The sequence below is a fragment of the Hylobates moloch genome, unplaced genomic scaffold (genome assembly GCF_009828535.3).
Source record: "Hylobates moloch isolate HMO894 unplaced genomic scaffold, HMol_V3 SCAFFOLD_2, whole genome shotgun sequence".
In the NCBI taxonomy this organism is placed as follows: domain Eukaryota; kingdom Metazoa; phylum Chordata; class Mammalia; order Primates; family Hylobatidae; genus Hylobates; species Hylobates moloch.
The window spans coordinates 17,796,567-17,818,550 of record NW_026652277.1 but is presented as its reverse complement, the minus strand read 5'-3'; the positions used below and the strand labels follow the sequence as shown (position 1 = coordinate 17,818,550).

Sequence of the window (21,984 nt, the reverse complement as noted above, 5' to 3'; positions counted from 1 at the left end):
TTGTTCCCTGCAAGAAGTTGAATACATTTAAAAACTCACATTAATTTTTCCAGGCCCCGGGAATCCTGTTCATAAACGCTATCTCAGGCGTACTTAGCTACCTATGCAAAGCATATGTAATGAAATTATTACGGTTTTCAACTGTACTAAGATCGTTTATACACTAAACAACTATGGCACACTGAACTGCATGCATGCTGGTGATAGTTTTGAGAAAACAAAATTGTTCTTCAATTACTTAAGTGTATAAGGGATGATTTATTTAAAGTATTCATTTGCTCATGCCTTAAGAGTGTTAGAGCAAATCCCTATCATATATAATATTAAAAGACAAAATAAATATATATGCTTAATTATATCTCTATTCTGCTATTTTACTAATTTCCACAGTAATTTCTCTTCTAAAATTTCTCTTTTTTTTTAAACTTAGAGTGATTACTTACTGACCAGTTATTTTTTTTTTTATAATAACGGTCAGGATCAAAAAACAAAAAAAACATTTAAAGCATCTTTGGAAAGCTAATAGTCCATTTACGTATACCTTTAAAAATGTTGGTGAAAATTCATCCTGCTATTACAAAATTAAATTTCTTTTAACCTAATGCGTATTTAAAATTAAGTCCATCTTGCTCAAAAGATTTGGTTTTCAGTTACTTGAAATCCTTGAAAATAAGGACTAGACTACTTCTTCTGAAGGAATTAAGGGGGGAAAAAAAGTGAAGGCCAAATCTCTCCCAAATAGAAAAGACAGGTAAGATTAAGTGTTCAAGTATTTAGCTGACTAAATGTGAAAAAAGTATATATATGTAATTGTTTTAGTTAATTTGCTACTTCAAGTGCAGCTATTTTTGCGAATAAGTTTTCCTAAATATTTTTTACCAACATTAAATATATGAACACCCAATATCTGAAACAGTTATTCATTAGTGCAGCCCAGGTTGTATAAGGAAAAGGGGAGACAGGAAAGGGGATTTGGCTGTAGTACAAGGTGTTACCTATAGATTCTCCCTGACACATGCAGGTCTCTATGTTCTTGAAAGAGTCCCAAAAGTCACTAATTTCCACTAATTGCTATTAGCTATATGAAGCTTAAAACAAATTATGTCGCCATAGTAAAAAGAAAAAAAAAAAAACCTTATATTTATATTCCTTTAGTAGTTCCAAAATATCAAGCTACGATTTCAGAAACTAGGGAAAAAAACTCTTAAGAAATTTCCAAAAATATATTAATCACTTACTAAAAAGACATTCAAAATCCATCATGATGTTAATACCAGCTTAGTGTGAATGAATATCCATCTTCCTTGACATGAAGTAACTTAAGAATGGACTCCAGTCTTAAAAATCAGCAAATAAATGTTGACCTTTTCACAGGTAATGAAAATCTAATTTCTGTATGATTGAAGGAGACAGGAGTAATTAATTAGAGAAGTTGTCAGTTAACTGGAGATTTTAGCCGTGCACACAAAGTTGTCTTGGCAGCCCCTGGGGACAACCTGAAGAATGATGTGGCTTCTGTGCTTTGATGGTTATTGTGACAGTTCTCCTACCTACAGATTACTTCCCATGAGCAAAATACTGACACTTAAAACTAGGCCAGGCATGGTGGCTCATGCTTGTAATCCCAACACTTTGGGAGAGCAATGTGGGTGGATCACCTGAGGTCAGGAGTTTGACACTAGCCTGGCCAACATGGTGAAACCCTGTTTCTACTAAAAAATACAAAAATTAGCCTGGGCGCGGTGGCTCACACCTGTCATCCCAGCACTTCGGGAGGCAGAGGCAGAGGGAAACAGATCATTTGAGGTCAGGAGTTCAAGACTAACGTGACCAACATGGTGAAACCCCATCTCTACTAAAAATACAAAAAAATTAGCTAGGCGTGGTGGCGGGTGCCTGTAATACCAGCTACTCAGGAGGATGAGGCAGGAGGATCGCCTGAACCCAGGAGGTGGAGGTTGCAGTGAGCCGAGATCGCGCCACTGCACTCCAGCCTGAGTGACAGAGTGAGATTCTGTCTCAAAAAAAAAAAAAAAAAATTAGCTGGCCGTGGTGGCATGTGCCTGTAGTCTCAGCTTTACTCAGGAGGCTGAGGCAGGACGATTGCTTCAACATGGAAGGTGGAGGTTACAGTGAGCCAAGATTGCACCATTGCACTCCAACCTGGGCTACCGAGTGAGACACCGTCTCAAAAAAAAAAAAAAAAAAATTAGTCTCCATCTCTCTCAGTTCATATTCATTGATGTTTATCCCTTTTGAATTTCCAGACTTTTCCTCATCTTATGACCTAAAACAAACAAAGCCAAAACTATCCAAAGAGAAATCATGTATCAAACCTCATTTACCAACAGCTTAGTGTGAATAAGCTAAGAGTGAGATCCTTTACTAGGCAAGAAGTAGCTAAATGACATTCCCAGAAAAAGGAGAAAAGTAAGTTGCCTTTTATATGGCTCAGTTCACACAAAAGCAGAAAGGAACAAGGAGCCTGCATAAATAGAGTTCTTGGGGATGGGGGTGGGTGTCTAGCAGGTAGAGGAGGGACGAGGGAGGAAGGAGGCCAGGAAGCAGAGATCTATCTGCCCAGTAAGGAGGAGTACAGGCAGGGAGGGCAGAAAGCCAGGAACAACACATGCCTTCTTCACAATCTACCTCCTGCCAGGCTTGGAAAGATCAGTAAGATAGGCCCGGTTCTTTTAAGTGACGTCATAAGTAGTTTTCTCTCTCTGCAGTTGTGAAATAATGCATTGTTACAATTAGTTTGTAACATGGTTTTTGACCTAGACTATGTGTAGGATAGAGACATGCCACAAAACTGTAGAATATCACCATCCCCTATGAGGTTAACATATTTTGCTTAGCTTCTCTTGAAAGGGCCAAGGCTATATAATTCAAAGGAATTAAATACAGCAACAGGTAAATTGAGTCTTCACATAAAAAGAGAGATAAAAATAAAATGAGCATGAGACTGTAAGAACAACAAAACCTCAAATCACTCAGATATATTTCAAATTCTAAAACATACTCAGAAATTCTGATTGGCATGTCTGTAAATTTCTCCCATGCCACATTAGAAAAAAATATACCATTCAAGAAGAAAGTGGTGGTGGTTTGGAGTGAAGATTTCAGCAAAACATAAAGCACAGGACCTATGACCACCAACTCTGGAGACTGCAGAAAACTCATTTGCACATGGAACCTAAGAATATTTCAGGAAAACAGTGTTGATTTAGTTCAAGAGCCACTAGAAAACAGCTGCTACTCTTTTTCGATAAAGCTCGTTGCTACAGCCATTCAGGATGTTGCCATCACCAGGCTGTATTACCACAACATGCTTGAAAAGCATCTGGCAGACTCGGCTGGGCTGGGACCAGCTGGGACCTGTTGCTAGGAGCAAAACAAACAGGCCCACTGGTTACTGTCTGTTCAGTTTCAGGTGTGACTGGAGGTGCCACTGATGATCTCTCTGAGGCCTAGCGTGCTGAGATACTGTTCTTGTTACTCCTCCGTTTCCTCTTCTGTTACCTATCAATCCCTGTCACCTGCTTCTCCCCGGAGAATTACCAGTTTCATACCTTAATGTTGCCCAGTAGAAATATCATATGGCCAAATTTATCACTGAAATTTTCCAGCAGCCACATTAAAAAGGTAAACAGCAACAGGTGAAATTAATTGTAACAATGCATTTATTTAACCCAGCATATCCAAAACATGGTCATTGCAACGTGTCATCAATTTAAAATTTACTAATGAAGATGTGTTATGTTCTTTATTTCATCTTAAGCCTTTGATATCTGGTGTGTATTTCACATTTACAGCACATATCAGTTGAGACTAGCCACATTTCAAGGGCTCAAAAGCCAGGTCCTCCATGAGCACCTGGACTTTGGAAGTAGACTGTGTCCAGGTTCACGCTGAAACTGTTCAACGGGTTACCTAAAAAGCGATGCAATTTTCTTAAATCGGGACTTTCAAGAATTTGCAGTAGATTGCCATTCATTTCCCACGTAAGAAACATATCCATTTTGGGCCGGGCATGGTGGCTCACGCCTGTAATCCCAGCACTTTGGGAGGCCAAGGCGGGCAGATCACCTGAGGTCAGGAGTTTGAGACAAGCCTAGCCAACATGGTGAAACCTCGTCTCTACTAAAAATACAAAAAAATTAGCTGAGCATGGTGGTGGGCGCCTGTAGTCCCAGCTACTGAGGAGGCTGAGGCAGGAAAATTGCTTGAAACTAGGAGGTGGAGGTTGCAGTCAGCTGAGATAGCGCCACTGCACTCCAGCCTGGGTGACAGAGCGTGACTCCGTCTCAAAAAACAAAACAGAACAAAAACAAAACAAAACAAAAACCAGGGCTTTGAGAAATGTATCATTTTGTTTATGGCAATGTACTGAGGCAAAGGGACTGGAATGTATCAGGGTGCTCCCGCTCTCTAGGCAGAATGATTGATACAGAAAAGGAAAATGGCAGAGTTTGTAAATCTACGTCTTCTGCTTTCTTCATACAAATATAATACTGTAATCCGGAGGTGAAGTAGAATGATTCCTAAAACCAGTCATTGCTTTAGAGGTTCCATTTGCAAATAGAAACTCTATTTCTAGGTAGAACTGCCTAATAATTCTGACTAGAATTACTCGGTGCCACACACAAGGAGGATGCTCTGGAGCCAGCCTCCTTTCTCAGGCAGTTTTACTGCTGGTCTGTTCTGCCCAAACAGAGAGATGGAAGAGATGGCTCTGCCAAGCGTCACACAACCCTATGATGCCATGATTTATTAGATATAAAATAAACAAGGTAATGTTTCCCTCAAATAATGGATGTGAGATGAACGCAATTCAAGTCAAATTGCTTTCATTTTTGGAAGGCAGAGAAAGCAAGGAGATGAATGTTGATGCAGTTGAATATTTATATCTCTTAAACTTGCTTTTAAAATCCATTCTGCCCTTTCTCTTCTCTCTCCTTTATCTATGCAATCATTTGCTAATTCCTGTGAATTGAACTTTGAAATGTTTGATACATAGAACTGTCATATCCATTATCTTTTCATCTCTTTTTCGCTTAGGAATTATTACCTCTGGCCCAAACTGTTACATCTGTCTGCTGCCTGGCAGCTTCACCTCTGGACTCCTGAGACTTGAAACTATCTTACAGAACAATTCCAAGGGAATATTCCCAAATGAGCTGTTATGTGGGTCCTCTTTTGAACTCCTTCCACAGTTCCCTGTCGCTCAATACACTAAAGCTTCCAAGTCCCCAAGATGTAGTCTCAAATTGCTTTGTCAGTTTTATGCCTGCGTCCAATCTTGACCTTACCACGCTCTTTTTAAACTAGAAACAATAAACATATACTGTAAGACTTCTTACTTCTGGGACTTTGTTTCATGTACGACTGCTTACCAACTCTCTCAAAAATATCTGGTGTAATCTGACCCATCCTTCGAATCTCTTTGCAAATGCCACCTCATCAATGAAGTCCTTACAGATTCCTCCAAATAGCGTGTTTATTATCTTGATTCCTTTGAAGCCATTTACTAGTCAGAACTTCTCTTACAGCCCCTATACATATATCCTAATTGGTGCTACGGGAATATGAATTATTTGAAGGCAGAAATTATGTCTTTTCACATCAGAATCATTTCCACATTGCTGCTGTACAATAATTTGGCTTACATTTAATCATTATACATAAATCACAAAGTAAATTAGTATCTCTTATCTGAATGCAGTTATGTGAGCCCTGACTTTGATCTCCAGGAATTTAGAAACTCTATTTTTATTGTAAGAACAAAAACTTTTCTAAAATATCCCTCAAGGAAGATCAAAGGCAAATGAGGGTCTAAATGTCCTTTCCTTTGATGGAGGACTCGAATATTGATAATATTCAAGACCTTCATCCAAGAATAACTGAGGTCTCCGGGTACATTTTTCATTCTATCTAACCTGGCAAGCATCTAGATAAAAATCAGGAGTCTAGAACAAATGCAAACTCTATTGGTTAAAATTCAGATCCTCTGGCAGAAGCCAGATGGGAATGTAGCTGGTTCATTACATGTCCCTACTCGGCTTGTGAAGCAAACAGCTCAGGGCGGACCAAAATCTAGCTGTTTTACCACTACAAAAGAAATAGATTTCTGATTACACAAGTCCTTGGATTCCACATTCTTCCCCTTCTCAAATCAAAGTGAATTATGTGTTTTAAGTTAGCACATTAATTTCCCAATGGTAAAGGAAAGTTCAATAAAGCTAGACTACTCTGCCACTTGGAACTGCCATGATTAGAATATCAAAATATCTAGAGCACTCACGTTCCACCTATCAAAACAACAGCAAGAAAACATTTGCCACCTTTATTAGTTTGTCACACTCCTGCCCCCACTACTACAGCAAATGATATTCTAACACGCTCTCTAGTGTGTGTGTGTGCGTCTATGTATTAATATATAAGTGTATACACACACACACATATATCTTACCACAAATTAAAATCTGGCAAATGTAGACTTGAAATCAACAAGCCAATACCGTTAAGCAAAGAGACATTTCTCCAGAATGCTGCCTGAAATGTAACCATGACCTCTTCCCATCACTGGCCAGCCAACCGCTAGCCCGCAGCTGGGAGTCTGAAGTCATTTCCCTGCCGGGAGAAAAGTTGAGCGACTCCTCACCGCTGAGACCTGGAGGTGTCTGTAACCCAAACTGTACCTGCTGAAGCCTTACGTAAAAACCACCTTGTCATTGCCCAGCGCCTACAACTGACATCTCCAATTTCAAAACAACCTGCAGCGAGGCTGACTTTTTCCAGAAACCGCAAACACTCAATGGAGAGAAAGGGGATCCCGGAGCTCCCTGAAATGGCTAACATTTCAGGGCAGACGGAAAAATAAAAACTTTCTTGTCCCCAGCTCGCTCGCTTCTTAAGGGAAAGGCACGAGGTGGGACAGGCAAACCTTAGCAAGTGCCCGAGGGGACTGGAGAGCTGTCAGACACAGGTGCGCAGCGTGGTCCGGGCAGCTCTGGGGGGGATCCGGCAGGGCGCCCCCATATTCGCTCCCTTCCTGCCCACCTGCACCCCATCACCCTCACACCCACGCCCACCCCGGCTCGGAGCGCGGCCAGGAGAGTCGGCATCCTAGAAAGCGCTGCGGGAAGCGGGCCCCCTCCTGCCCACCCAGACTCACGACCTTCAGCAGGTCCAGTCCACTCCCCTGATTCATGTCTCTCCATGTGCCTCTCCCGGGAAGGGGCGAGTAGGGCCGGCTGGGGCAGCCCGGGAGAAGTCTGGGAGGACTGGCAGGTCTCCCCCGCCCTTCCCCACTGGCTTTTCGGAAGCAGAGAAAAATGGAAGCCGAGGCAGAGCCAGGAAAAGGCGCAAAGGGGCAGGGTCCCCGGCGCCAGGAGAGGAGCAGAGGGTGGGCAAGCGGCGAGGGGAGGAGGTGGCGGACGAGACCCAGGCAGCGAGGAGGTGCGAAGCTAGAGATCCCTGGAGCGGAGGCGCCGGGAGAGCCCGAGGTCGGTGCCCTGCCCGGCGGCTCACGAAGGAGAAGGCGCCGCGCTCTCGCTACCTGTGCGGCGGCTCCGAGCGCCCCCGCGGGAGCCACGTTCTCCAGCAGTTCCATCTGGATCTCCTGCGCCACCGCCGCCGCCGCTGTGGGAGGCGACTTGGACATGTCGCTTTGGACCATTGGCGAAAAGTCGGCTCGGAGCGAAGCAGCCAGCCCCCGGCGGCGGGTCCCCTCCTCCTTGCCCCCGCCTCCCCGCGCTCCGATCCGCTCTAGGGGCCGCCCAGGGCTCAGGCCCGGCCGTTCTCGGCGCAGCGCCCCGCAGCGCCCCGGGACTCTGCGCCCCGCTGCCAGGCGCTCAGTGCGCGGGACGGGGCCGGGGCATCGGGCGAAGGGAGCCGCGCGGGAGGCGGGACGCTGGGGCGCGGCTGCGGTGCCTGGGAGAGGGGCGCCCTCAGCGGGGCAGCCGGGGCCGGGAGAGCGGGCGCAGCGCGGCGGGGATCGGAGCCGCGGGCGCCGGGAAAGGTCCTCGCCAGGAGGGGAGGGAACTCCGGGAGCGCGAGCCAGGGGGAGGCGCGTCGGAAAGCGAGAGTGACAAGCAGCCTACAAGCCGAAAAGTTCCTCGCGGGAGGCGCGCGCCGCGTGGGCTCCGACTCAGCAGCTGCGCGTCGCCGTGGCACACAGACTGAAAAGTTTGCGAAGCCACAGAAGCCAGGCCCGGCGCTCAGGGGGCCTTGATCCTGTTCCTATGGCCCCAAACCACCTCTCAGGAACGCTAAGAGCAGATCTCTTAACTTTGGAGGGGAAGGACGAAGGAGGCTGGGTTCCTACAGAGAAAGTTTTAAATTTCTAAAGGCTGCTGGCAGCCCGGCAGAGCAAATGTCTGCAAAGAACATCTCCTGGGCAGCTGAAAGCCCTTGCTAATGTCAGTAATAAGGATCCAGAAAAAGAAATGGCATTGATAAAGATCATCAGGTGATCCCACCTGAATCTGCAGCTGGCCTCGTCAACTAGGTGGGAATCCACCCAACCTGAGACCGAATGTTTTGCTTTATGACTGCTGTCTTCATCTTTGACAAATTAAATGAGCACTTCTTTCCAAACAGAATTGAAGTTTGTTGTTGTTGTTGTTGTTGTTGTTGTTGTTGTTGTTGCTGTTGCTGTTTTAGACGGAGTCTCACTCTCTCGCCCAGGCTGGAGTGCAATGGCGCGATCTCAGCTCACTGCAGCCTCCGCCGCCTGGGTTCAAGCGATTCTCTAGCCTCAGTCTCCCGAATAGCTGGGATTACAGCCACATGCCACGAAGCCCAGCTAATTTTTGTGTTTTTAGTACAGATGGAGTTTCACCATGTTGCCCAGGCTGGTCTTGAAATCCTGACCTCAAGTAATCCACCTGCCTCGGCCTCCCAAAGTGCTGGGATTACAGGCGTGGGCCACCACGCCCGGCCAGGATTGAAGTTTTTCTATAGGGGTGAAAAGTGTTAGTGTCACGTTTCTGACAAAACAAACACTTCCTTAAGATCCAGAACTCTTGATGACAGGGTAGTGACTATGGTGAGGGTGTTTCACTTACAGCATTCCGTTCACATAGTCCCAACGAGGCACATTTTTACATGATTGAGTGCATCTCATTTCAACAAATTTTACTACAGTGGAAACTTCTGTAATGAGTTTTCCAGGCTTTTTTTTTTTTTTTTTTTTGAGAGAATTTCGCTCTTGTCACCCAGGCTGGAATGCAGTGGCACGATCCTGGCTCACTGCAACCTTCGCCTCCTGGGTTCAATCGATTCTCCTGCCTCAGCCTCCCAAGTAGCTGGGATTGCAGGTGCATGCCACCACACCGGGCTAATTTTTTGTATTTTTAGTAGAGATGGGGTTTCACCATGTTGCCCAGGCTGGTCTCATACTCCTGACCTCAGGTGATCTGCCAGCCTCTGCCTCCCAAAGTGCTGGGATTACAGGCGTGAGCCACCGCATCCAGCCTAATTTTTGTATTTTTTAGTAGAGACAGGGTTTTGCCATGTTGGTCAGCTGGTCGCAAACTCCTGACCTCATGATCCGCTCACCTCGGCCTCCTCCCAAAGTGCTGGGATTACAGGTGTGAGCCACCGCGCCCGTCCAGCTCCAGAAGTCTATTAATATGTTATTTTGTAACAACAAACTGAAAGTTTGGTATTTTGAAATATACATGCAAAAATTTATTATAATAGGCTTCAACTGCCTTCCATATTTTACTATGATATATTAAATTATATGAGATACAGTACTTGTTCTCCTCAAAGATAAGCATAGACATTTTAAACCTATCATCTCCACCATAGCACCGATTTAAGCCAGGCTTAAAGAACAGGTTTTGATACAGTTGAAGATTTAGCCATAAAGCGTCATTGATTTTCCTAATCTTTGGTATTAAAAATGCCACTTTTATGGGCTACGGACACGAATAGAAAATTCTCAAAAGAAGATATACAAATGGGCAACAAACATATGAGAAAATGCTCCACATCAATAATGATCAGGGAAATGCAACTCAAAACCACAATGTGATACCACCTTACCCCTGCAGGAATGACCATAATCAAAGAATCAAAAAACAGGAGATGTTGGCATGGATGCAGTGATCAGGGGAAACTTCTGCACTGCTGGTGGGAATGTAAACTAGTACAGACACTATGGAAAACAGTGTGAAGATTCCTTAAAGGACTAAAAGTAGAACTACCATTTGATCTAGCAATTCCACTACTGGGTATCTACCAAGAGGAAAAGAAGTCATGATTCGAAAAAGATACTTGCACATCCATGTTTACAGCAGCACAATTCACGGTAGCAAAATCATGGAACCAACCCAAATGCCCATCAATCAATGAGCTGATAAAGAAACTCTGATATATATGATGATGGGATACTACTCAGCCATGAAAAGAAATAAATTAACAGCATTTGCAATGCCCAGGATGAGATTAGAGACTATTATTCTAAGTGAAGTAAATCAGGAATGGAAAATCGAACATCATACGTTCTCACTGACATGTGGGAGCTAAGCTATGAGGATGCAAAGGTATAAGAATGGTACAATGGACTTTGGTGACTTGGGGGGAAGTGTGGGAGGGGGCACGGGATAAAAGACAACAAATACGGTGCAAGGTATACTGCTAGGTTGATGGGTGTACCAGGTTCTCACAAATCTCCACTAAAGAACTTACTCATGTAACCAAATGTCACCTGTACCCCAATAACTTATGGAAAAATAAAATTAAAAAATTAAAATGCCACTTTTATTTAAATTTTGCTGAATGTTAAGTAGAAGCACTTAAGTATTGGTTTGTAATAACTTCTAAAATGGGAACATTTTGAACAGCAACAATCAGCCGTGCTTTTATATGTATGCCTATGTGTATGTGTGTGTGAAAATGGAAAAGAAATTGTATTTAAAGTTTTTGACTTAGAGTCTACTTTTGCTCCATGATCTGTTGATAGTATCACTCTTTTAGGCCTACTCATTTAATCAAACTGTGAAGTTTTCTTGAGCACGTGTTTAAACCTTAGGGATAACATTAAATCCATTTCAGACCGTAAACTCTGTGTGGACAGGAACCACACTTGTTCTCTAGGACACATTCAGAATCTGGCAAGTTGCCCTCTGAGTTCTTTCAATATTCATTCAATAAAGTATGAGTCAAGCTTCTATTTTGTGCCATCTGATCAGCACAGCCAACAAAGACCAGGTCACCAGCTCCATGGGGCTTACAGTCTTTCTAGTTAGCACTTAAAAGCCAATTAATAAATGAAGGAAGGAAGGAGGGAAGGAAGGAGAAAACAAAAGGAACATTATTTAAAAAATAAATAAATAAAAACACCAGGTTTGGTGAAATTGAGTGTTTTCTCATAATATCTGTCCAGTTTCTTATAGCATGCTTATTTGTGCATTCGCTTTCAATTAGGGCCATTTGGGAAGCAGAATTTCATCTTTCATCAGATGTTTAAAGAGACCGCAAAAAAATCAAAACCTTGAAAATAATTTTAATAATGCTTATAACCAGAGGGCAAGTTTGAATTAAATGCTCAAATGTAATACAATATATTCATTTCATATAATTTAGAATATGAACTCCCTGTTTTTTATGTTTCTCCCTACCACTAGACAGGGTTCCTCGAGGGCAGTGATGGCGTCTTTTTCATCTTAGTATCCCCAGCACCACCCAGCATGGTGTCTGGCGCTTAGAACGTGAAAACATTTGTTGTCTCAATGAATGCATGAATGTTGAATGACTTCTTGCGTCTTAAAACATAGCATGCAACTTTGCTAGTTTTAACATACAATGACAATATTTACTTAAGCCTGACTCCCACGAGAACATTATACTAATTCTTCCTTTCTAACCCAGACTAGTTTAATTAGCATGTATTGAACCCTAATCCAATACAATGTACCCATTCAGACTCTTGTCTGGCTTGCAAAAGATTTCAAATACAGAGTAACAAAATGTTACTCCTGAAAAAGGGAGCAAAATCAGAATAATCAGAATAAAAAGACTTGGAAAATGTATGGATGCCTTCGATCATGGTTGATCTTGTTTTTAAGACACTTTGACTTGTGCAATATTTAAAAGCCACAGAGGAAAGCAAAAATTTGATAAGTAAAGCCTAATTCTTTTAATTTTAAAAGTTAAGCAGATGCAAGAGACTCCAGCAATAATGGATGTGCCATCGAGGCATTCAAATGCAGATGACTAATTTCTTCAAGCTGTGTGTTAGCTTCCTTGTGCTCATTAGTTGTTGTAATGGACAGGCATATTCTGGGAATTACTAATGCTCTGAAATAGGAACAGGGGCTGGTAAGAGGCACTGGCTAAGGAAGCCAGACGTTTTAAAAGATTATTTTTTCCGTAAGTGGAAGAAACAGTCATTACAAGTGCTTTATTCTTCCTCTTCTGCTTGCAGATTTGTGACTACATTTAACACCTTAAAGAAAGAGCTTTTCAGGACAGATACACATGTATGGTTTCTCATTTTACTCAGTAAATCATTTTACACCTCACTGAACGTCCTGGATTTCCGCCACTATTAATAGCATTTTCATAAGGATATATAGCTGTATTGGCCACTGGCCTGACTTGGTATGATGCATTCCATGAAGTTACATGTTTGCTTTTTGTAAGCCTATGCCCTGAATTACAGATTGCTATTTAAAAGCATATAAAGATGCAAGCAAATCCATTATAACGGGATTGAATGTATCTGTACGGATGGTAAAAGTTAAAAACTGAAATGTACAAGTGTTCAGAGAAAGCTTAATTTCACTTCCAGAGAAAAGACTTCACAGAAATGAGATTCCATGAGTTCCTAAAACTACCCAGGAGAGCACTCTGGAATACTCAATAGTATATAGCACTTTTTAGTTTATAAAACACATTCATTTATCATCTATCTGATTTATTTCTCATCTAAACCTTGTTATAACATCTGATACTTGTGTTTACATATGAGGCGCCAGGCTTCCTATTAAGAACTTAAATGCACTATCTTTGCCTGTGAGGTAGATATTACTATTCCTCCGTGTTAATTAGGGTAAGTCAAACTGCTATAACAAACAGTCTGAACATTCAATGGATTTGAAAGAAAGGTATGCTGGAGTAGAAGTTCCCCATTAGAAATAGCTCTGCATCATGCTGACATTTAGGAACCGAGGCTTGAGTAGCTAACTAGCTACCATCTTCACAACGCAACTTCCAACGTCACCATGTTATTCCCACCGGGGTTACTTACAAGGAGGAAAAAGGACACTGGTGCCTTAGGTGATGGTAGATGGTGGTGCATGCAAGTTCGTATTGTCCAAACTTGGAAGTGGTATACATCTCTTCCACTTACATTTTATTGGCTAGAACTATGTCACATGACTAAAGCTGCAAGACAGGCTAAGAAACACAGCCAATTGTATGCCTTAGGAAGAAAGAGTGGACTTTGAAGAGCTAGCAAGGACTGACTTAACTAAGCCTAAATAGCTAAAGGTGGCAGAGGCGGGACTTAACCGCACTGTCTTTTTTTTTTTTTTTTTTTTTTTTTTTTTTTTATCGCCCAGGCTGGAGTGCAGTGGCGCAATCTCGGCTCACTGCAAGCTCCGCCTCCCGGGTTCACGCCATTCTCCTGCCTCAGCCTCTCTGAGTAGCTGGGACTACAGGCGCCCGCCACCACGCCCGGCTAATTTTTTTGTATTTTTAGTAGAGACGGGGTTTCACCGTGGTCTCGATCTCCTGACCTCGTGATCCGCCCGCCTCGGCCTCCCAAAGTGCTGGGATTACAAGCGTGAGCCACCGTGCCCGGCCCGCACTGTCTTTTAAACACCAACTCTCAGGCTCCTTTTCTGTGCACCACAGCTAATCTGTCTGGTAGACCTCCGAGAACCCTGCCACTCAGGTTAAGACTGGGTTGACGGTTGGAGAAACAGATTTACATAGTTCTTTTGCGTACATGCTGTGATGACCACAGCAATGTACTTACTAGAAGTGGAGCTGATCTCACAAATAGCTATGAATAGCAGAAATGTTATTAATTTATGGCATCTTGTGTGTATGTGTGTAGGCCTGCTATGACCCTGGCAATAGGGACAACAGTATTGAACAAGTGTGGCTCCTGTATTACAAAGCACAGTAGATCAGGGAAGACACAGATAAAGTATGATGAATACGACTGCAAAATACTGTGGGAGAAATTTTAAAGATAAGGAAAAATGTTCTAGGCAAAAAGAAAATTCAAAGATGGAAGGCAAGAAATTCAGTACAGCTTGAAAGTACAGTAGGAAGGTGAAAAGATGGGTAGGCATTGATTATGAAAAATATACAACTTTTCATATCTTTTGCTGTCATGTGGATCCAACCTACCTTTTCATAGGAATGTTCCATTCATGAGCGTTGCCTTTGACCTCCCATGCCTTTTCTTGTCAAGCGATCTTAATTTTTTCCTATGGAAGATACACATACTCACACCCATACCCACATGTGTGTTTGTGTCATAGGCATGTACACTAATGAAACCCACTTAGTGAGAAACATATTTGAATTTACATATTCAAAGTAGTCAGCTTATCTGTAGCTGATATTCCTAGTTGCTCATACTTCCTTGTTATAAAAACTGTTTTTAGCTGAAACGGTTGTAAGGTGGAATGTCAGACAAACGCAAATTACATTACATTGCTTAGAGTGTTTTTTACATTTCTATATCCGTACCAAGTAAAATTCTGGATTTGTGTTTTACCCTTCAGTTTTCTCATTTTTGCTTCATGTATTTTGAAGCTCTGTTATAAAGATTATTATAGCTTTGCCATGAACTGACCCTTTAATGATTATGTAGTGTCTGTCTGTATTTCTGGTAATATTCCTTATTCTAAGGCCTACTCTGATTTTAATAAAGTCATTTCAGGTTTCTTTTGATTACTACTGCCATGGTATACTTTTCTATCCTTTTACTTCCATGCTATATATCTTTATGTTTATAGTGGGTTTCCTGTAAACAGCATATAGTTGTATTAGCCTTATTATCTAATATGACAGCATGAGTTTTAAGGGGATTGTTAAATACATTTACATGTAACGTAATTATTGATATAATTTGATTTAAATATATTATAATATTTGTTTTCCTTATTCTCATCTGTTCTTTGGTCTTTTTTTTTTCCTCTGTTTTCCTGTACTGCTTTGTAGTAATGAGTACGTTTTAGAATTATTTTTAAAAATCTCCATGACCGGCTTATTAGTTACACTTTATTTAAACATTTTTAGTGGTGGCTTTAGGGTTTACCATATATATTTTTAACTTATTACGGTCTACATTCAAATAATATACTTCTTTTCCAGTTGCATAAGAATCTTTAAATAATATACTGCCAAGGATGATGGTTTCCAGCTTCATCCATGTCCCTGCAAAGGACATGAACTCATTCTTTTTTATGGCTGCATAGTATTCCATGGTGTATATGTGCCACATTTTCTTTATCCAGTCTATCATTGATAGGCATTTGGGTTGGTTCCAAGTCTTTGCCATTTTAAACAGTGCTACGATAAACATATGTGTGCATGTGCAGAAAACCAAACACTGCATGTTCTCACTTATAAGTGGGAGTTGAGCAGTGAGAACACATGGACACAGGGAAGGGAACATCACACACTGGGGCCCGTTGGGGGATGGGGGGTAAGGAGAGAGAGAGCATTAGGACAAATACTTAATGCATGTGGGGCTTAAAACCTAGATGATGGGTTAACAGGTGCAGCAAACCACCATGGCACATGTATACCTATATAACAAACCTGCACACTCAGCACATGTATCCCAGAACTTAAGTAAAATAACATTAAAAAATAGTCTACTTCCAAATGTTCCTTCCACTGTATTCTGTGTTTTATTTCTGCATATGTTATAAACCTGACAATGGTTTATTACACGTTTTGCTTGAACCAGTGATGCTTTAATGATATTAAACATTTTAAAAATACTTTATATTTACCATCATTTTTACCATGTCTAGCATCATATTCTTTTATTTTGGTGTGTACAACCAGATTTCCAGCTAGTATAATATTCCTTCTGCCTAAAGAATTTGCTTTAACATTTCTTATAGTACACATCTGCTGGAAATGAATTCTCTCAGCTTTTGTTTGAAAAAATATTTACTTCACCTTCTTTTTTAAATATATATCTTCTCTGGTTATAGAATTCTGCAATGGCAGTGTTTTTGTTTTCGTTTTGTTTTCCTTTTAGTACTTTAAAGATATTGCTGTGGCTTGGGTAAGTTTTCACATGGTATCTGCTATAATTCTTATTCTTGTTCTTCTATAAGTAAAGCTTCTTCTTTATCTGAGGTTTTTGGCAGTTTAACTATAATGTGTCTAGGTGTTTTTGTTGTTTTAACTTTTATTTATATTATATTATTTTATTTTCTATATTACCTGGCCATTTCTAATTTATTAATGTCCACTCCTATCTTTATTGTTACTGTTAGTCTACATACTTCGGGTTTAAGTTGCTTTCTTCTAGGTACTTAAAGTATAAATTTAGATCATTGATTTTTAAACCATTTAACTTGTGAGCTATAGTTTGCCAACACTTAATATAAAGGGATAAAAAATAGAATGTATACAATTTAAATGTTTCATTAGAAAAGAAAAATAAGGTAAATATTAAGATACAAAAATTATGTTGCATATGATTTTAAACCAGATATTTTTCTTCTAAAATTTAAACACTTTCTATTAAAATGTAAATGTCAATGTAAGTTGTAACTAATGAATATGAACTGTTTTAAGTAAAATTATAAATAAAACCAAAGTGTTACCTACTATTTTGAAGTTTAATTAAATATTAAGATTTTTAATTAAAACTATTTGCAATTCTCTTATTTGCGATCTAATTACAAATGCAAAGAATCCATATCACATTTCACATATTACATCTATGTATACAAATTTGGTAACATTTAGTAATTTAGTAACATTAAGCAACTAATTTAAAGCATAAAACCAGCCACTCAACGTTACTAAATTTCCACATGTGCAACTATTTCAAACAAGAAGCTAATTGGTTAGTATCTTCAGAATCAAGAAATTAACTAGCACTCACATAGTAAATTACACAGGCCGTAAATGGCTAATGCTTCTGGATAAAGAAAGTTGTACCTTTGAAGTTCTTCTCAGGGATGGCCAGTTACTTACATTTCAATCTTTCATGTTTGGTCACTCTGTCGTCTGTCCGGTCACTAGGCTAACTCCAACTTTTGTCCCAGAAGCTTACCCTCACCATCCTAATGTGGGATGAAGGCCTTCCCTTACTTTTTTATTTTGCATTTCCCATATTGAGTAAAAATGACCATTTGTCTGTCATCAGCACTATACTGGCTGGGCAGGGAGCTTCTTTCATTTTTATACTCCTTGATACCTAGTACCACACTAACAATTCATTAAACTAAAGCAAACATACGCAAACATAGTTATTTAGAAGCAACAAGAGAGGATTTCTGTCTTCTTAATCTGTTACCAAAGCATAAATGAAGTCAATATTTGATTTTAATTCTTTGCCTGCTTTTCTGCACATAATATATGACCTAATCTCTGGAGTACTGTGCTATAAACAGCAGAGAAGGACAACACGCAGCCCACTCGCACTTGGTAAATAACATGTTCAAACTCTCACAGCCCTACAGGGGAATAAATTGTTTGGACTTAGAATATGGTGATGTAAAGATGAAAAAGTCCCAAGATAAAATTCTATTTTCCTCCCAAACACAGATGCCTCTTTGTTAACTTGTTTTTCACCACCCGCTCACTGCTGCTTTAGTATCTCTCTCATTCCTCCACGGTCCCCTGGATCATTCTTTGCCTCCCCAGCCAGAAATAAACAAAACATCCCAGGAAGCACAGCCAGCTGTCTTTTCCTCGGGTTCTAAGTCCATAAACAGGTATTCCCTGAACCTCTGCATTTAGTAGTCAATTTTCACATGGCTAGTTTGTTGTATTATCAAATTGAGGAAGTTCTTTTAAGTAGATCACCACCACAGTGGTAATACTAGAATCGCTTAAGTTTTGTCTACCTTGTTTAGACTGCACATAAAAAAGAAGCTCTAGGACGGGCATGGTGGCTCACGCCTGTAATCCCAGCACTGTGGGAGGCTGAGGCAGGCAGATCACTTGAGGTCAGGGGTTCAAGAACAGCCTGGCCAACATGCTGAAACCCTATCTCTACTAAAAATACAAAAATTAGCCAGGTGTGGTGGTGCATGCCTGTAATCCCAGCTACTCGGGTGGCTGAGGCAGGAGAATCACTTGAACCCAGGAGGCGGAGGCTGCAGTGAGCCAAGATCGTGCCACTGCACTCCAGTCTGGGTGACAGAGACTCTGTCTCCAAAAAAAAAGAAGCTCGATACCACTAATCATCGTGGAAATGCAAATGAAAACCACAATCAGATACTACTTCACACCCATTAGGATGGCTGTTATGAAAATAACAGAATATAACAAGCGTTGGTGAGGATATGCAGAAATTGAGACTCTGTGCACTGCTGTTGGGAATGTCAAATGGCACAGCCTTTATGGAAAAGCGAATGGCAGTTTGTCAAATAATTCAGACAGAATTACTCTATGATCCAGCAACTCTACTTTTGATATATACACAAAATTTATTTAAAAAGCAGGGACCCTAAGAGATATTCATACACCCACATTCATAGCACCATTATTCACAATAGACAAAATGTGGAAACAACCCATACATTCATCAGTGGATGAATGGATAAACAAAATATCACATATACATATAGTAGAATATATTTGTATATCCTCTTTGGAGAACTGTCAAGTCCTTTGCTCATTTTTAAACTGCATTATTTGTTTTTATGTTGTGAGTTGCAGGGGTTGTTTTTGTTTTTGTTTTGAGATGCAGTGTCACTCTGTTGCCAGGCTGGAGTGCAGTGGCGCGATCTCGGCTCTCTGCAGTCCCCGCCTCCTGGGTTCAAGCGATTCTCCTGCCTCAGCCTCCTGCATAGCTGGGATTACAGGCACCCGCCACCATGCCCGACTAATTTTTGAATCTTTAGTAGAGAGAGGGTTTCACCATATTGGCCAGGATGGTCTCGATCTCCTGACCTCGTGATCTGCCCGCCTTGGCCTCCCAAAGTATTGGGATTACAGGTGTGAGCCACTGCACCCAGCTACGAGTTTTTAATGTATTCTGAATAATAATCCTTATCAGATATATGATTTGCAAATATTCCTTCCGTTCTCTGGATTAACTTCTCATTCAACAAAGTGAAAAATGACCTTTGACCACAAAAGCATTATAGTGTCCTTCGATGCACAAAAGTTTTCAATTTTGTTGAAGACCAAATTGCATATTTTTTTCTTTTGCTGCCTATTACCAAACCAATGTCATAAAGTTTTCCCCTGTGCTTTTAAACAGTTTTATAGTTCTAGGTCTTACATTTAAGTCTTGGCTTGCTTGTCAAAAATCATTTGACCATATATTCAAAGTTTTATTTCTTGGCACCCTATTGTTTCTGTGGTCTAAATGTCTGTCTGTATGCCTGTACCACACTGTTTTGATCACTGTATTCAGTGTTTTAAGACTATGGTGCTATCTTTCTGCAAAAAACCTAGAAGGCAATGAGCACATCGTGTGTGTGTGTGTGTGTGTGTGTGTGTGTGTGTGTGTGTGTGTGAGACAGTCTCATTCTTTCGTCCAGGATGGAGTGCAGTGGTGCGATCTTGGCTCACTGCAACCTCTGCCTCCCAGGTTCAAGCGATTCTCAGCCTCAGCCTCCGGAGTAGCTGGTTTTACAGTCGTGCATCACCACGCCCGGCTATTTTTTTTTTTCTTTTGTGTTTTTAGTAGAGACAGGGTTTCACCATGCTGGCAGGCTGTTCTCGTACTCTTGACCTCAGGTGACCTGTCCACTTTGGCCTCCCAAAGTGCTGGGATTACCGGTGTGAGCCACCGCACCTGACCAAATACATCATTTTTATGGGTGAAAAAAGTACCATAGACAGATATTTATTATCTGAGAAAAAAGATTAGTTATTATTGCATCAAAATTCAATACCTGCAAAGTAACCTGTAGTCTTAGTTTCTCTTACCAACTCTCTTTTCAAGCAATTTAAATTGCTGTCAAGTTAATAATTTGAAACTGCATATATAACATATAAAAAATTAACTCAAAACATTCACAATTACAGGCATTTAAAATGAGTATCTTTACATTTCTTTGGAATTCACGATCTCGATTTTAATAATTGTCAACTATTTACCCACCTGATTTTAAAATATGCATTCTAACTTCATTAACTTTAACAAAATAATTTCAGAATGATCAGTTTGTAGTATGTCTTTAATCTCTTTATAAATCTCAGTTTCAAACTATTGAAAAACCAATTCTCACAGTGCTACTAGAAGACAACTGAGTCTTTCCATTTTTTTTTTTTTTTCCAAACAACAGGAGACCAAGTGGTGACATAAGGCCTCAAATGAGCTAGGTACAGAGAAAATATAGAACTTTGCATTCCCAATTTTTCGTTGTGTATCTTCTTAGATAATTAGCAATTAGAAAATTGTATCTATGAGAAAGAGTAATAGGAATATGGTGATTTAGAGATGACCCTTTACGGTCATCTTTAACTATATAAAGAATTTTATATGGAGTACAGTCATTAGCCCATTCCTTAAAGCATGGAAAAAGGCTCATGTTTATCTTCAAAGCCCCATAGTACTCTTCTTTAGGAAGATCCATTTTTCAGATAAGTCCTCCTCTTACCCCTACCTTTCAAAAACCTAAAACATGGAAAAAGTATTAAACAAAAACCTCACTGAGATGGCTTTATGATAGAGATTTTTTCTTTGAATGAGAGAACTAATGTTTAATAATAATTGTTTACTCTGTGTTATGCAGTAAAGCGTGTATAAATAATCTCATGCTATCTTCCTCAAATGCTTGGAGTGATTATCATCACTTTACAGTTAAGGAACCTGAGACTCAGAAAAGACATACTTCGTCTCCAAACGTTCAGTTAATAACCAGTAAAATTCTTAAAAAATTAAGAAAAACATTAACCCCTATTTCAATAGGAAAGGAATAAATACTAGTGTCAACCATGAAAGGAGCTTATTTTTATAGTTCAAATTCAATCGTATTGCAGATGTATCCCTAGCATTTGTTATGATTCCTTCCTCATGACTATTTTTAGCTGTTCCCACCATATTCATTGGCAAGCAGATCCACAGTAAAATGCCACTCAAGCTGTCAGGGTAACATTCTTAATTTTTTTGTTATGTTTTTACTTTTAGTTACTGCAGTTCTAGCACTTTTTACTGGATGAGTCTTTATTTACATGGCCTAAGGTTTTCGTTTTAATAAGAGGATATGGGAACAAATGTTCACCATTTTCCAAATCTCTAAGACATATTTAGAACAAAAATTTTCCAGCAATTCCTACAGTATTTAATGACATATTTGTGAACCTCTCTTTTTTATTTTAGGCTAGCAAATAACTTGATAGTTTAACTTTTTACTTTTTTATTGATGTAAAATTTACATAGCAAAAAAATTTAAATTGTGCGTTTTAAAGTATACAATTCAGAGGCACTCAATACCTTCGGTGTTATATAACCATCACCTCTACCTGGTTCTGAAACATTTTCATCACTCCAAACAGAAACTCCATTTTAATACACTGGAAAGTGTGACTTCTCTAACTTTATTCTTCTTTTTTAATGTTGTTTTGGCTATTTGGGCTCCCTTCCAATTCCACATGGATTTTAGGATCAGGTTTTCCATTTCTGAAAAAAAGCTGTGGAGATCTTGATAGGGATTGCATTTAATTTGTAGATGGCTTTGGGAAACACTGATGTCTTAATAACATTGAGTGTTTCAATCCATGAACATCGGATATCTTTCCATTTATTTAGGTCTTAATTTCATTTAGCAATATTTGGTATTTTTCATTGTTAAAGTA

At 40.3% G+C, this 21,984-nt stretch overlaps 1 protein-coding gene across 2 annotated transcripts in view; it reads right to left on the bottom strand.

The window, feature by feature from the left end:
- CACNB2 (calcium voltage-gated channel auxiliary subunit beta 2) overlaps positions 1–7,994 on the bottom strand; it is a 404,032-nt gene extending 396,038 nt beyond the window's left edge. For both annotated transcript variants that reach the window (XM_032165854.2, XM_032165884.2), the window contains exon 1: positions 7,562–7,994. In XM_032165854.2, coding sequence (XP_032021745.1) covers positions 7,562–7,681 — 120 coding nt within the window. In that variant the 5' untranslated portion in view covers positions 7,682–7,994. The remainder of the gene's footprint in view (positions 1–7,561) is intronic.
- Between the last annotated feature and the right edge of the window lie 13,990 nt (positions 7,995–21,984).